At 40.1% G+C, this 16,366-nt stretch overlaps 1 protein-coding gene across 7 annotated transcripts in view; it reads left to right on the top strand.

The window, feature by feature from the left end:
• Positions 1–15,599, top strand: part of PIBF1 (progesterone immunomodulatory binding factor 1) — a 202,353-nt gene extending 186,754 nt beyond the window's left edge. For 6 of the 7 annotated variants that reach the window (XR_010597744.1, XM_042861701.2, XM_042861700.2 and 3 more), the window contains 2 exons: positions 9,467–9,646; positions 15,245–15,599. Coding sequence is in view for 5 of the 7 variants with exons in the window: in XM_042861701.2 (XP_042717635.2) it covers positions 9,467–9,646; positions 15,245–15,301 (237 nt within the window). In the remaining 2 variants the exon portion in view is untranslated. The remainder of the gene's footprint in view (positions 1–9,466; positions 9,647–15,244) is intronic. The other variant, XR_010597743.1, reaches the window with a different exon arrangement.
• The last annotated feature ends 767 nt before the right edge of the window (positions 15,600–16,366 follow it).

Genomic DNA, 16,366 nt, shown 5'->3' with positions numbered 1-16,366 from the left:
TTAGCCTTCTATATCCCATGCCAGCATCCTAGGGGAGAGCAGCAACCCTGTTTCCTCCTTATTATGCTTCCCCTGTACTCTGGGCCATAAGGTTTCTCTTCACTGGATGGAGGAAAGTGCTAGGGGCTTTTACCCTTCTTTCTCCCTTTGAGATTTGGGGTCTCACCAAGTGTCTGTACCCCCATAATTCAGTCCCATTAACCTGTTACACTCATCTCTACATGTCCTCCTTTTATCTCGATGTATCCCTTTTTCCCCTGCTGTGCCTCTTGTTGGATCTCCTGATACCACACTATCTCATTTCCTCTCATCTTTGACATTAGTGCAACAGAACAGGTGGCGAAATGGGCCACCTGCACAAATCTCTGTCTCTCCTTCGTTACACACTAGTCACACAATTGAAGTGCGGCCTGCTCTGGTTTGAACTGTAACTGAATTGTGCTGAGGGAGAGTGGCTGGTGGCAGCTTAGGTCAGAAAGCCACTGCATTGGAGGGACACTATGGAGCCACTGACTGTAGCAGCAGCCAGAGGTGGATTAGGGTTTTGTGGGGCCCTGGGCCAAAGCAGTCGCGCACTCCTTCCCCCCCCAGGCCCATACTTCTACTCGGGAAATGGGGTCGGGGTACTGGGGCAGGGAAAGCCCCCCCAACCCCACTCCACAGCAGAAGCTCCAGGCGGGCAGGAAGAGCAGGGCAAGCCCCTGTGCCCCGACCCCGCTCCCTGGCAGGAGCGCCGGGCAGAGTGGGCCCGGTTTGCACAGTGGCTAATCTGCCACTGGCAGCAGCTTCCATATGCAAAAGAGGATATGGAGAGAAGTTGTGACAGGAGGGCTCATAAAAGCATTGGAGTCAGAAGGAGAAGGCACTAAGCACATGAGCAGGGGCAAGAGAACAGTGAATCTCAGGAAAGGGAAACCGTTTAATGGGGAGGAGAGAGGGAGCTGGAGAGGTATCTGAAGGGGGCTGGAAGGAAAGGATTGGAAACAGGTGCATCAAATAAATTATGTCGAGCCCTGCTCCTTTCCTTTTTTCTTTTTTTTCTTTTTTTTTCTTTAAAAGATTTTACATGGTAATTTCAAAATTATTTGTGTTTCCAAAGTGAATTCCTCCTCATCTATGTGCCGTAACTTGTTTAATCTTTAAAAACAAAATCTGACGTACAGTGCTTGGTGCTCTTTTTAAATGTTAAGCTACAGGGTAATTATCATATTTCTTATGCTACATTTATGTTCTGAGATTCTAGTTCCTATTAATGTTCTGCATGTTTTCTCAGTAGAATACAGGGACATTTCTGCATTACAAGTAAGCCCTGGAGCTATTCTCATCTTAAAACTTAGAGAAACAAGTGACATTTACATTGCTAAATGATTGTAGAGAAGTTTCCAGTTCATATTTTGCAGGGGAAAATATGCTCTTAAGCAGCAGTATTTGTCATTTTGTTATCTATTTAGTGATGTCAGGCTTTAATTAAACTTGAATACAAAATGCTACTGAATTTAGGCAGATGAAGGATTTAACAGATGGATACATTCATTCATTTCTTGGTGTTGTACATTTCTGAATATCAGTTCTCATACAAATTCTTCAAGAATTATCTTTCCATTTGCTGTGTTATATGCTAAATAATTGCATTTTGAATATTGCTTGCTACCTAGCAATTACTGTTTTTAAGATACTAAAAAGGGTAGCAAGATTTATATAGTCACTTCATATCAATACAATATAAATTCTTTTTTTGTATCATTAAAATATTTTTTCACAAAATACAGGCAAAGTTCAACTCACTGATTTGAATTACAAGAGCAAACTGGCATGAACATTTTAAGTAATATCCTTTTTTCAGGGGCAGGTTAAATTAAAAAAAGAAGAGAGGAATTTAAGTAAGAAATTGTTGGCAGAAAGGTCTTCCAAATATTTAAATATTTAATTATATTCATTTTTTTTCAGTGTTGGCTATTAATTGTTTAGTCATATTGTTAGTTTTCCAGGTGTATAGACTTTTTTACTTTCTTTCACTGTGTGATACTATTTGAATATCCTCAAATGTAAACAGAATGTAAATATATTTATGAAATACCAAAAATGGGATGAATCAAATTAAAGGGGAGAGTTACTCAATTGAAGAGATAAGCCCTCATAATCAGTAGCTGATTGTGCTTATTATTATGACTATTTTGACACATTAGTAAAACTGAGTCAGTACTGTCTTTATTTTATTTTCATTAAAGTAGATTTAACTGTAATTGAGTTATACAGTGGCTCTGAGCTACAATGTATTGGTTCCAAGTAAGTCTTGTGTTTGTTATAAGTATATTATTTTTTCTGTGTATTTTGTTTACATCAAAGTATTAGAATATTCATATAATAGATTTCACACATCTCTTTTATAAATTATAAATTTACCTCAAAAATTTGAATCACTCTTTCCTTTTTTTTCTCTCACAATTAAAAATATATATATAAAATGATTAGGAACTAAGGTAAAATACAGCAGAAGTAGTCAGGGTACATGCTGTGGCATTCTGTACATGCCTGAGGGAAATAAAGGGGGGAATGGACTCACTTGGTTGAGTCTTACTGTCTGTAGCAGTGAAATGGAACCCTTCCAGTGTCCACCTGCTTCTCTGCACACTGTGCTTAGCATTAGTTATTAGTATTGTTAATTAATTTTGTTAGTAGAATGTGTTTAGTCTTTTTGCCAGTTGATTGACAAACAAAAAACCCAACAACTTTTTAGTCAGATGCTTAGTTTATAGGCTAGCTACTTCTCCTTCCCCCATACAGGGGCCTTAGCAGTATGGCAGAAATGAAATCTCTGAGGTTCAAACTCTGCTCTTCATGTGAAGCTTCAGTACTGCTTAGCAGCAGGCACTCCACTTGCCTTTTTTGTTTAGGAGAGGGAATACTCCTTTGCTATGTTCCATGTGTTGCTCCTTCCATCCATGGACTCAAAAAGCTAGAGAGATCCATCTAAAATTGTTCCTCGTGGAGCAGTCTGTTCATGCGTCCACGGATGCCGAAAGGAAGTATGTACCTAGATCGCAATCTTTTGGTCAGACCCTTTCCACGAACACCCTGTGAGCTGAGATTCCACCCCAGGCTCTCTAAGTCATCTATCTCCATTTTGGCAACTTTGACCTCTGACAGGGATAGGAAGGGGCACTGTTTCAGAGATAAGCCAAGGCATACGTCATCCTCGGGGCCTACCAAGTCAAGACACATGTGTCAGCAGGTGCCTAACTGGTCTTGGGCTCAGCAGTTGAAGGACAGCCAAAGGTCTCACAAAAGTCCCTTGGGCGTCTTGGTACCAACTGTTAAATATGAGCCTGTGTTACCCAGTAAACCTGTAGACTGCCCTTTGGTTTCCTGGGCCTCTACATCCCAGCCCCAAGGAGGAAGCAAGCTAGATCTCAAAGCTCCTTCAGGCAGCATCCTTCTGCTCAATATTACTACAACACTCGGAGAACTTTAGAGCCACTGAGAAAGAAGCAACAATGACTGTTCACTTCTTCCTCCACTTAAACACAGTCTGTGTCTTCCACCAGATGAGTGAACTACTTGAGGATCCCTCCCCTTGCACACTCTTTCTTTCCCCTTTGGCAGCTTCCTCTTTTACTTTCAAGAAGTCTGGACTCGGATCACATTGAACCAGTGGATTCTGGAAATTCTCAGTAAGGGTATTCTTTTCAACTCTAGTCACTTCCTACCCTCTTCACGGTCCCTTTTCAGGGACCTTTCTCACGAGATATTATTAAAACAAGAAGGGGACGTTCTTCTACAGCTTTGAGCAATTTGGAGTGGAAGAGGTGCCCTTAGAGTTCAGGAGCAGGGGGTTTTATTTCCACTATTTCTTATCCCAAAAAAAGAAATGGGGTGGTTGTTGCATTCTGAACTTTTGATGTGTAGGTTATAATTACATGACACATATGTTAGAACAAAGGTAATTGTAGCTGTCTCAGGTCTGTTGAAAACCTGTTCAATTGTCACCTTGAAAATTGTCCATTATGTTTAATCTGAACAAATTTTCACACTTTTTAGCAGTTATTTATTTGATAGGGCAACACTCCTTTTTACCACCCTAATTGTATTTCCACATCTGGAAATCCTTTTTAATTTTGTTTCAGTCATATGAACATCAGATTTTAATATCCTACTAACCTTGAATGTCCATAGCTACTTAATTTGGGAAATGTAAGAAGCATATTTGATATGTGTATGTGCAAGTTATGTCAAGGACATGCAGAGCGCATTGATAGTCATCCTTTTATAGTGTCCATAAATACAAATAAACAAATTTATTAAATGAAGTCATATTTTACATTTTAAAAATGTAATGCCACCGTTTCATTTTTGCATCTGTTCTTTTCTCTGCCATAATTGCACTCAAACATCAATAAATGACCCACCATAATTGCAGATAGTTTATTTAGTTGGGGGGAAATCAGATTTTATCCTCTATAATCAATTGTCTGGACTGTACATATCCATTCTCCATACTTTAATGTACTGTGTCAGTTATCCATTATAAACATTTTGTGCTTTTTAAGAATTAAATACGTTGCATCTTATTTTCACTTGTCAAGATCAGAATTTACCATTACTATAATTTCAAATGCTACTGAAATCAGAGTATACAAATAGCATTATTTTATTTTACCTTTTAAAAATCATGGACCTTTTTTCACTTTTGCCAGCTCATGATTGTTTTAGAACCTGATATTTTAGTCACTACATACACAGAATGCCTGTTGAAGATAATGGGAGTTCCTCACATACACACAGTAGCTGCAGCATCAGGCCCTAATTAAATTCTAGAATAAAATTTTCAGAAACTAGGAATTATTTAAATTGTAGGCGTGCATAATGCCAGTAATCTAATGATGTAAAAAGAAAAATATGCTTTTTCCTAATCTAGCTACACACCTAATTATTTTAAAAAGCCTACATCTTTATGTGTTTCTACTCAAAAATACCTTGGTTATTTTTTAACTAAGGCTGCTGGACTGCATATGCATAGTCCACCAATGTAAAGCATGAAATGCAAGGAAATAAGCAAAAAGAACAGGAGTACTTGTGGCACCAGATAGTCATTCAACCCTTATATGCTTTCTGCAAAATTCAACTCCCTTTGTTTCCCTACCATATTCAGCTCTTAAAATTCCATTCACCTCTCTCACTCAATACCACCTTAGGACAAACCCCAGTTGTCTCTACCGCCGCCTACAACCCTAATCAGTTCTGCTTCCCTATGTCCCCTCCCACCATATACCTATTCCTCCTCCCTCAGTGCTGCTGCCTGGTGCAGTGGGGGAGACAATGGAGGAATTAACAGGGAGGGATGTGTGGGGAGCCAGAGGCAGAGTGGGGATGGGGCTCGAAAGTGGGGGATGATTGTGCATGTCAGAGGATTGGGTGAGGAGAGGGTTGTATGCATGATTCTTGAGTGGCGGGAATGGAGCTGTGCAGGTAGCATGAGGTGGGGAGGAGCTCATTGAATCATAGAAGATTAGGGTTGGAAGAGACCTCAGAAGGTCATCTAGTCCAACCCCCTGCTCAAAGCAGGACCAACCCCAACTAAATCATCCCAGCCAGGGCTTTGTCAAGCTGTGCCTTAAAAACCTCCAAGGATGGAGACTCCACCACCTCCCTAGGTAACGCATTCCAGTGTTTCACCACCCTCCTAGTGAAATAGTTTTTCCTGATATCCAACCTGGACCTCCCCCACTGCAACTTGAGACCATTGCTCCTTGTTCTGTCATCTGCCACCACTGAGAACAGCCGAGCTCCATCCTCTTTGGAACCCCCCTTGAGATAGTTGAAGGCTGCTATCAAATTTCTCCTCACTCTTCTCTTCTGGAGACTAAATAAGCCCAGTTCCCTCAGCCGCTCCTCATAAGTCATGTGCCCTAGCCCCCTAATCATTTTCATTGCCCTCTGCTGGATTCTCTCCAATTTGTCCACATCCTTTCTGTTATAAGGGACCCAAAACTGGACTCCAGATATGGCCTCACCAGTGCTGAATAGAGGGGAATAATAACTTCCCTTGATCTGCTGGCAATGCTCCTACTAATGCAGCCCAATATGCCGTTAGCCTTCTTGGCAACAAAGGCACACTGTTGAATCTGCTTTGAGGCATAAGCACTCTTAAGTTCTCCCCATGGAATTGCTGTCTTGGCTCCCCAGTATACCAATGCAGAAATATCGGGTGGAGCATCGGTGCCTCAGCAGAGAGATGCTCAACTTACCCAGCATTGTCTTCTCAGTGTGTCCAAGAGCCAGTGCTGCAATGCTGCAATGCTGGAGGAGCCTAGCATCTCCATAGAGGAATCAGTGCTTTTAGGGTTTTACACAGCACTACTTCCTCAGTGCAGTGGGGAGCTAAGGCAGCAACAGTGAAGGAGCAATTTGAGCACTGATGCCTTCTCGCAAAGGCATTGGACTTCCCACCCCAGGAACAATTTATTTCCCCAACTTACGTTACCCACAACCCTTCCTTTAACCACCAACGCACAAGCCTTTTCCCTCCCAGTCTAATTCATGTCCCTGCTAATGCCCCCTTCTTTCTCCCCAAGGCCCTACTTTTCACGTCCCACACATTCCTGCTCTGTTCCACCATTATTGACCTGCAGAGCCCCGTCTCTTGCCCTCTGCTGCCTTTCCTGGCTTCGTAGGATCTACGTGCTGAGCAGGGGTCTTGGAAGCAGGCTAACAGAATCAGATAATGGAAATAGATGATAAATCTGAGCAATTCTGTTGTCTAATCTTTACATAATTTGTATCAGTCATTCTTAATATGGGGAATAACTCTTTAAATTCAAAATTCACAGGTGGCATGTGATATCAGAATGTGTTTGTGGATTGTGGCATTTGCTGGAACTGTTGTTAGCCAGAGAAATCCAAAAAAAGTGAGAAGGGAACTGCCACATTTCAGAAACAGGACATTTTCAAATGTATCCTCATCAAAAGTTAGTAAATCTGAAATGTATTTGGGCCATAAATAAACAGTAGTAATTCCACTGAAGTTAACAGGGTTACTGTGGAATAACTATGGTGTAACGGAGAGAGGAGCTTTGCACATTGTGCTGTATTAGGGCCTTTCAGACTAAAATTAATCATTAAAGTTTAAAATGGGGATTTTAGTCCTGCTTTAAATGCAAATGTTAATGCAGCCTTAACAATGCCCCATAACAAACGTAGACACTGTTTTAGGTTAATATATACATTGTGGGGCAAATTCTCATCTCCAATCTCTTCTGGTTCCTTTATGTCACTTGGGGGTATAAAGGAGGCAAGACTCCTGGTATAAGTGTCCAGCTGAGAATTCCCTTGGCAGGATGGAAGCTCTTAGCTAGTGGAAAGCCAGCGCACACTGCTCCCGAGCCAGCCACTCCATGCCCCAAATCTGGGGGATATGGCAGACCTCTGCTCTGCAAATTCTGAGCTGGATTATAGTGCTTCTCAGTAAGGACCCCCACAAAGACTTAGAGCTACTCTAATTTACCTCAGCTCTTGCACAGACAGGCCCACAGCATCAGGGAGCTGTAATTGGCTCACTAATGAGCCATCCTTCCACTCTCATGACCTGAGAGAATTTGGTACCATAACTGCAGGTTTGGGCCTGCTTTATGTATCTGAAACTAACCTCTTTTTCAAATCAGTATGAGAATTCTTGGTCTTTGCCTTGTTTTTTGAGTGCAACTTCAAACTCATAATTACAACGGTTTTTTTTGGTCCACATAGTCTGATGCAAGATTTAGCTCCATCAAGATATAGCACCACTTACTAATGTCAAAACATTGCTTACATGTGACTTAATCTCCAGTCATGGAGCATGTATTTCTAATATACTTGTCTGAGTTATTTTCATCAAGAAATTCTGTCTATGTATCTTTGGCAGCATCTTTGCAGAGTTTACGACTTTCGGTAACATGTTGGCATCAACTAAGCAGTCCTTTTAAACAGCTGCTCTGCAGCTGAGCTGTTTTAACATGCCACCACACACAGCTGAATTATGCAAATATTAAATGACTGAGACCCAAAAACAATTTGTACACTGGATAAAGTTGTTGGGTGTATTTAGTGTTGGGGTTCCAGTCATATAACTCTATTATTGTGGTTATTATTATTAACTAAATTCTCTACAACAAAGCACGCCTATTTTTAATTTTTTCAAAAACATATATATCATGTGTATTGTTATGGAGCTATTAAAAGCAACTATGTATCAGAAGTTAGATGACAAGACTTTTAAGCGGCTGTTTTTACATTATGCTAATTTTGAATACTGCGATGAAAATAGAGTATGAATCACTGTAATTTTGTAGTTAATATTAAGAAATAGGTAATAAGTAATGTACAATAACTATATTGTCCATTTGTTGTGTTTGGCATTAAACTATTATAAACATTAGTTATACTGTTGTTTTGGTTAAAGAGATAAGATAAGATTGCATGAATTAATACTGAATTATTATTGAAGACAATCAAAACCTTATGATTTTGAATTGCTCTTTGAATGAAGATTGCATTCACTTGGCTGTTTTGTCAGCCATAGTAATTCACAAATTGTTACAAGATACAGATGGAAGCACCAGTGTGAGGGATGGGGGGAAATTATGTAACATATGCATCCATTAAAAATGAAGAAAATATGACAGCAGCAGGGAGATGCAGTGACATTAGAAGACCATGGCAGATTAAAGTCAGAGAGGAATTATGGTTTTGCTTTTGTCACTTTACTAATGATCTTGAACCAATCTGTTGACGGGGGAGGGGTTAAAATCTATTGAATTGTTTGTTTAGCAAATTATTAAAATTTCCAAGTCAGTGAGAATCCTTCTGGCCACCAGATCCCTTTCTTTCCTTTTCAGTAGTTGCTTTTTCATTCCATAGTTCAGATTATGATTCTTTTCCTTCTTTTTGCTCTAGTCTCTCTTATCAATTGATTGATTTTTCTAGAGGTAAAGACATATATTTGTTTTTTATATCTGCATTTATAAGACACATACCCAAACCCTAACCCTCGGAGTACTATTTATCATAGCCACTCAAATTGGATTCTGTAAGCTATCTTGTTTTACAAAACAAATCTTTAAAATAATTGTTTAAAATAAATGGCCGCTTAAATGGAAAAAAGGGATAGTGGGATCCTTAATGCACTTTAAATGCTTTTTCTGTTACAGCATTTGGACATTATGAGGTTTTATTTGTATAACTCTTCTGTGCCTTTTTATTTTATTACTCCCTTTAGTAAAGTAGTTTCTAACTAGTATTCAGACTAATAAATGCAAGTAAATAATCAGACTTATTATAGGGTTATTGATCTGCCTATATATCTATTTAGATATTTTGATTTGGTGAATAGAAATGCATTATTAACAGATAATCATTTTAGTAGGTTTTACTATTTTTAGTTTTATTGAAAATTTAGAGTTCTTTATTTTTATTATATTTTTTGTTTTTACAGGAACTGGCAGTAATGAAACAAATTCTTATCAGTCTTCATGGTAAACGCTATGGGGAAAATTTACCTCAGTCTCATAGTGACGTAAGAAGCTTAACTGCAAAACACAAATCAAACCCTTCTGTAAAGCTGCCAGCAGAACACGAGGAAGAAAATGTATTTATACCCAAACCAACATTATTTGTAAGTACAGTAATTAAAATAAGTGACCGAGGCATTTTGTTTAGGGCACTATTGCTTGCATTTCAAAAACCAAAAAAAGTGTCAGTGTGTGGGTGGGTATGTCAAAAAAAAAAAATTACTCCTAGAAGTCTGCGTCTTTGAAGATATGATTTCACAGGATTTATATTCATCTTGTGGTGTTAATTCAAGACAGTGCAGCATGCCTGCTGAAAATTTTTCTCTCTGTGGTAGTGGAAGGCTACAGGAAGCTATATCCCTATACTGGTCACACACTACCACTGACTCCAGCCCTCTAGAAGTTTCTAGATCTTAAAGTACACAGGAAACAAATCTCCCCAAAAAATTCAATTAGTAAAGTTGTATTAAAAATGGATAGCAAAACCGAATTCTTACATATCCAATACATTAACACCCCAACGGATGTAAGAAAATATATATATTGACATAGATATTTACATAATACTTACACATACACAGGCTTGTCGCACTGCCTAATACTAAGGTGGCCCGACACTTCCCATTATACAACCTTGTTTTCGGTTGCTTTATAACTTTAAATTTATACCTTTAGGGGCTGAAATATTCTGTGCTGGGGGTCTGCTTCAGGCAAAGTGTTTTGGAAAGTTTCATGCTAAACGGTTCAGAAGTTTCTGAGAATGAGGCTAGGGAAAATATTTTGTCATTTTAAAAATTTCTGGCAACCTTTTCTTTGGGAAGCTAGCGCCCCCAAACTTTAGAGCAGGGACTTAAAAGTTGGCAAGGGGCAGACGTGGGCTTTGTATCAGGGTTGTACCTTTTGCTGTCCCTGTGAAAATCCACCCAAATTTGGCCAAGATGCAAGACTTTGAAAAATCTGTTTGCACAAGCTCAATAGAGATCTTAGTTTTGTAGCTAAAATCTCTGAAGATTCCATGTGTGCTGAGCATGCTGCCCTAAACTGATCTTGGGGCTTACAGGGTCAAAGATGGTTATCCCTGCTGCTCTTGGCTCTCGAACTTAGAGCAGGAAGCCTTGTCTCTCCTGTGCTCTTAGTGACGTCCCTGCTGCTGCCTAGGCCATGTGGATGAGGAAGACACTTGACATGAATGCAGAGGGGAACAAGGCCCAGACTGTGAAGGGAGGGGAAGGACTAGACTGGAGCAAGAAGCCTGATGAGACTAGAACTGGAGGCTGGGAGGGAGAGAGACACTGGGAGAATTGGGGGAGCAGGACTGGAAACCAGTGAAATGTTGGAGAAGCTGGACTAATTGTGCAGGGAGATTGGAACTAGGATCAAGTGGAGAGGATTGGGACTGGGAGCTGATGAGAAAAACCTGCAGTTGAATGGAACTGGGAGCCAGTTGGGAGTGGAACACTGGGATCAGACGAGGAAAGAGGGAGAGACTGGAAGTGGCTGGACAAAGGGCCTGGGCCGGGAACCAGTGGTGGGGGAATGAGGATCGGGGGAAGGAGAGACAGATCTGACAAGGAGCTGGGTGCAGAGAGAGAACTGGTACTAGCTTAGCAAAGAGACTGAGACAAGGAGCCAGTTATGGAGGAGATTGGAGGCAAGGAGATCAGGTGGAGTGGGGGAATGAAGGCAAGATGGAAATTGGCGGAGAAGCCCGGGAAAGGAGACCGGGAGTGGGGATGGAAGACAGACTTGGAGGGGGAGAGTAGGATGAGAAGACTGAGGAGTGAAGACAAGAACTGGGTAGGGAAGGAGAGTGGGACTGGGACAAGGAGCCAAGAATAAGGAACAGACAGCAGTGAGACAGGGACAGGTTGACTGTGGTGGGGAAGAAGGGATGAAGCTTGGGTGTAACTGGCAGAAGTGTCCATGACCAATGGAATACACTCCTCTCTAGAGCCTGGAATGGAACCCCATATTCCTGAGATTTTTCATTCCTCTGCTGTCTGCAAATATCTGTGTAACCTACTGATAAAGTATGTGTCTCATCCCCCCTCTAATGCTGGTCCACACAGGATAACAACCTACTATTGCTATCAGTTACTGTTAGCTCAACGGGACCATAGGACCCCTGGCTCATTCAGTGCTCAGAATGGATTGTGCTCATTTAATAAGCAATATTTTGTGTTATCCTTATTCATCAATGTTTAGCCTTATTTACTGCACACTATTTAATCCCTGTTCTGAATACAGAATTATTAATTATCTTATGGGCTTCTCATGGCACTCATTACTGAGTGCTATACAAATATTAATTATCTTCACAATACTCCTGTGAGGTGCGGGGTTGATATTATCTCCATCTCTGAAATAGGGATGGTAAAGGACAAAGAATAATGTCAAAAGTGTACAGTAATATTGGTTGCCCAATTTGAGAGGCCTAGGATCCAATTTTTCAGAATATTTACCATTGCATCACACTTTATATGTTCAAAGCACAGTTTCCCATTGACTTCACTTGCAGTTGTGAGTGCTCAGCATTTCTGCTAAACTGACCCCAGGGTCTCAATTTGGGCACTCATACAATGAGGAACACACAGTTAGTCATCACCTTTGAAAAGTTTGGCTTAAGTGATCTGCCCAGAATCATACAGCAACTCTGTGGCAGAGGCAGGGATAGAGTCCAGCTCTCCAAACAGCATTCAGTTGCCTTAACCATGAGACCATTCTTTCTCTACATGCAGCGCCCTGCCTCAGTCATTAGACACCTTCCAACTTCTTAACAGAAGAGGCAGGGGTGCTACAGACAACAGCCCCCCTTCATTACACAGTCTTGATTATTTGCCAGAGCAGGTCCATTCTGTGCACTGAATGAGGCAGGGGTTCTTTGGAAAGTGATCATGTAATTAATGATGGTGTCATTAAGTCTTAAGGGACTGAATTGGAGTTGCAAAAGGAGCCTTAATTCTGGCATTTCTTAACTTTTGAGTGCTTATCTTTGCAGCCTCAATGTCCTTTTAACATACGTACGTACACGTGTGTGTGTGGGTATAATATATATGTATATATATAAAAAATAAAAATAAAGGGTGCTTGCGTGTGTATATAAAATCATATATATAATGTGTATGGATATGTGTGTATATATGCAGAAAGTAGAATACCTCCCTCAAAAACAAGAACCATGGAGGAGCAGAATGGCTGACCCTGTTATGAACATGAGTCTCCAATTTTCTTTTATGTTTCCATGCAGAGGAAGGCTTTGGTTAATGGCTGATTGGAGTCAATAGCTTCAGCAGGGATGTGTCAATCAGAGGCAGATTAAGGTTTTGTGGGGCTCTGGGCCAGAGCAAGTGGGGGCTCCTCCCTACCCCTTCTGCCTGCAGTACACACACACATACACTGCACTCCTGCCAGGGAATGGGGTGGGGTATGGGGGCTTGCCCCGCTCTGCCCAGTGCTCCTATCTGTCGGAGCGTGGGGGTGCCCCAATTGGCCAGGGCCCCTTTGGCTGAGTGGCTAATCCACCACTGGTGTCAATGCTGCAGAAAAGAACCCCACAGTTCTCAACAAGTCTCAGAGCCTGAGTCAACTGACTCAGGCTCGTGCTATGGGTCTTGCAGTAGTAGGGTAGATGCTCCCGCTCAGGCTGGAGCCTGGGCTCTGAGACCTGGTGAGGGGGATGACTCTCAGAGCCCAGGCTCTAGCATAAGTGGCAACGCTTACACTGCTATTTTGAGACCCATGAGGTGACTTGCCACTGTGGTGTATTTTGTTTTTGTTTTTGCTGCACAGATGTTTCCAGTATGTTACTGACTTTGTCTTGCTGCTTAAGGTGAAGTTGATACCTCATCCAGTAAGAAAGAGCTCAGTACCACTCCCCTCCAAGGGTGTTATATTGTGAGCACACATCAAAAGAATTTAGCTTGTAAGTGGATTATAGATTATTTTAAGGTGACCAGTGATGTGGGCCTAGAAGGGTGCTGGGTCTGTCTTAATTAGGGCAGCAGACAGTGAGTCACAGTACTCGGCGTTACTCAATGCAAGCTTCTGCTTCAGAGGCAGACTTAGGCAGTCTCTTGGTTGTATCTCTAAGAGGGATTCAGGCATCCCTGTTGAAGATAGCCAATTCTGGTTAATTCTTTCAGATAGGCCTGACACCCAAACATATGATGCTAGTCTCCCAAGCACAAAAGTGACTGCGGAGTACTTTAACTTACATCTTTTGGTGGCTTTCACAAAGATTTCATTTGATAGTAAGAGTCAAAAAGGAAGTAGCTCCAGAGAAGGAAAGCAAAAGAAAATGAACTGTAGCTTCAAGTTTTGTTCGCAGTTACTAACAGAACAAATGGAAGAAAGATACAACAGCCAACCATAGGTAGATGTCATAGTAAATAATAAATACTTTCATTTCTGTAGTGCCTTTCACCCAAGGTACTGAAAGCATTTCACATACACAGAGCCTAACATCAATCCTTAGGCACAGAAGTTAAGTGTTTTGTTCAAATGTTGCTCCATTTCCTTGAGGAAGCTGGGACTATACCTCAGGAGTCTTACTTCGCAGTCCACTGCTGGAACTACTAAGTACCCTCTGATTTTTCTGACAAGTATGGGACACATTTAGAATATATATTTTTGGGAGATTTCCTAAATCAAGTGACAGCTATAATAATTGGGCTTTTTTTCCTCTCAAGTTTGGTGTTTGTTTTCTGTTGAACAATTCGTGTTTGATTAAATTTGTGAGCCAGACTTAATAGTCAAATAATGTAATGGTTAGAATGAAAATAATGCCTTATTCACCTTTTCTTTGGATGGAATGATTAATGATTCACTAATGACACAAAATTCTTTTGAATGTCTGAAATAACAAATGCACTATGTAAGAAACAGCGCACATGCATTTATATCTTTTTGAGGCCTTTAAACTTGATTTGATTTCAATGGAGGATTTTAACAGTAATAATTACACTTATCACTTGTTCAAAATGTACTGCCATGGAGCCTGGGGAATTGGGAGGCAGTGAGCAGGACATTTCCATCCTGTGAAAGTCTGTATTTCTTGTGGCTCTCCTAGAACTTTGTTTTTAGGGGTGAATTCTCTGCCAATTCCATTGAGTCTGAAGATGACTCATCTGCTTCCTTCCCCCACTTACTTACTATTACTTTTCCATGTAAAAGGTTGCTGTAATTGCTACAGGAATTTTTTGCAGTCATGAATGTGTGATAAGTAGCCTATAAGACTGTGAATGTAAGGAAAGGTGATCCAGAGGCAGTGTCCCACAAGTAAGTTATGGAGAACCCGTGTTCTTACATGTAGTTTTTTTGTTTTATGCTTAAAATGTTGGCATCTTGTAGCACACCTCTTTGTCCTAGGTTCCCACCTCCTTTTTTAAAAGAAATATACGTAACATAATTTACAATGACAGTCCTTTAGTTAAGCAGTTCATGGATCATTTTAACCTTTGTAAACATTTTGAATCATAATTTGGTTAATAATAATATATTTGGTTTATTTTATTATCTTAGACACAGAGAACTTTAGTGTATTTTTGTGTAATGTAAACCTTTCACATTTTAATTGATTTTAGTTTAAGCAGAGCAATCAATTGCCACTATGAATGGCAGAGAGAGGAAGGCAGTGTTGTGTGGATTTCATATTTCTCCTGCCTTTCAGTTGTCTCATAACCAAAACATTCTTTCTTTCACAGACGAATAGAGAGGCACCTGATTGGTACAGGAAGTTGAAGCAGAAAAAAGCACCATGACATTTTTCCAGGGATTTTCAATATAAATAATCAGTTTGGGAGTATATTCTGTGAAGAAAGAAATTGTATTCATAATCATGTTCTTAGTACCACACAAATAAACAACTGGTTTGTTTAATTTTATACCTATAATATGTTTATACATTGTAACATTACCATTAAACATCTAATGAAAAAATGTGTGGCAGTACTTGATGTGATGATTTTACCATCAATATGTTCTAATTCAAAATACTAAATACAAACATACTCTGTGTATGTTTATAATTTTAGCTAATAAAGGACATCTTATTCACAATGCTCATTAACGTGAATTTCAGCTTTTTCATATAGTTTTTCTTGGATACTGTGTTTCATGCTACATTCTTGTAACTGTTCTGGCTTCTAGAAGCTTACATACTTAAGAAACATACTAAGAAAACAGCATCAGATGGCAAGAATTGTTAAGTTTCTTATTAGCCCTGATTGCATGGGGCTGTTAAGCTAGGCTCTGCTCATGCCCTTTGTTTCACATAAAAATTCAATAAAAATAGCTGGCTGACAAATCTCAAAAGCCAATCATCAATGGGGAATCATCAAATGGGGGGAGGTGTTTCTAGTGGGGTTCTGGAGGGATCAGTACTAGGCCTGGTGCTATTCAACGTTTTTATCAATGATCTGGAAGTAAATATAAAATTGCTACTGATAAAATTTACGGATAGCATGAAGATTGACAGCATGAGAAAATACTGGGTACTAAAAGGCTTTTTAATCTTGTGAAGAAAGGTATGACAAGAAACAATGGCTGGAAGCTGAAGCCAGACAAATTCAAATTGGAAATGTCACAAATTTTTAATAGTGATGGTGACTAACCATTGGAACAAGCTACCAAGAGAAGTGGTGGATTCTTCATTACTTGCTGCCTTCAAATCAGGAGTTCAAATCAAATATCTTTCTGGAAGATATAATTTAGTCAAACACAAGTTATTGGGTTCAATATGGGGTAACGGGGTGAAATTTATACAGGAAATGAGACTAGATTATGTTATGGTCCCGTCTGGCCTTAAACTCCATGAATCTATAAAC

The sequence above is a fragment of the Chrysemys picta genome, chromosome 1 (assembly GCF_011386835.1).
Source record: "Chrysemys picta bellii isolate R12L10 chromosome 1, ASM1138683v2, whole genome shotgun sequence".
Taxonomy (NCBI): domain Eukaryota; kingdom Metazoa; phylum Chordata; order Testudines; family Emydidae; genus Chrysemys; species Chrysemys picta.
Note: the sequence above shows the minus strand (reverse complement) of the source record. Positions and strands in the feature narration are given on the sequence as shown.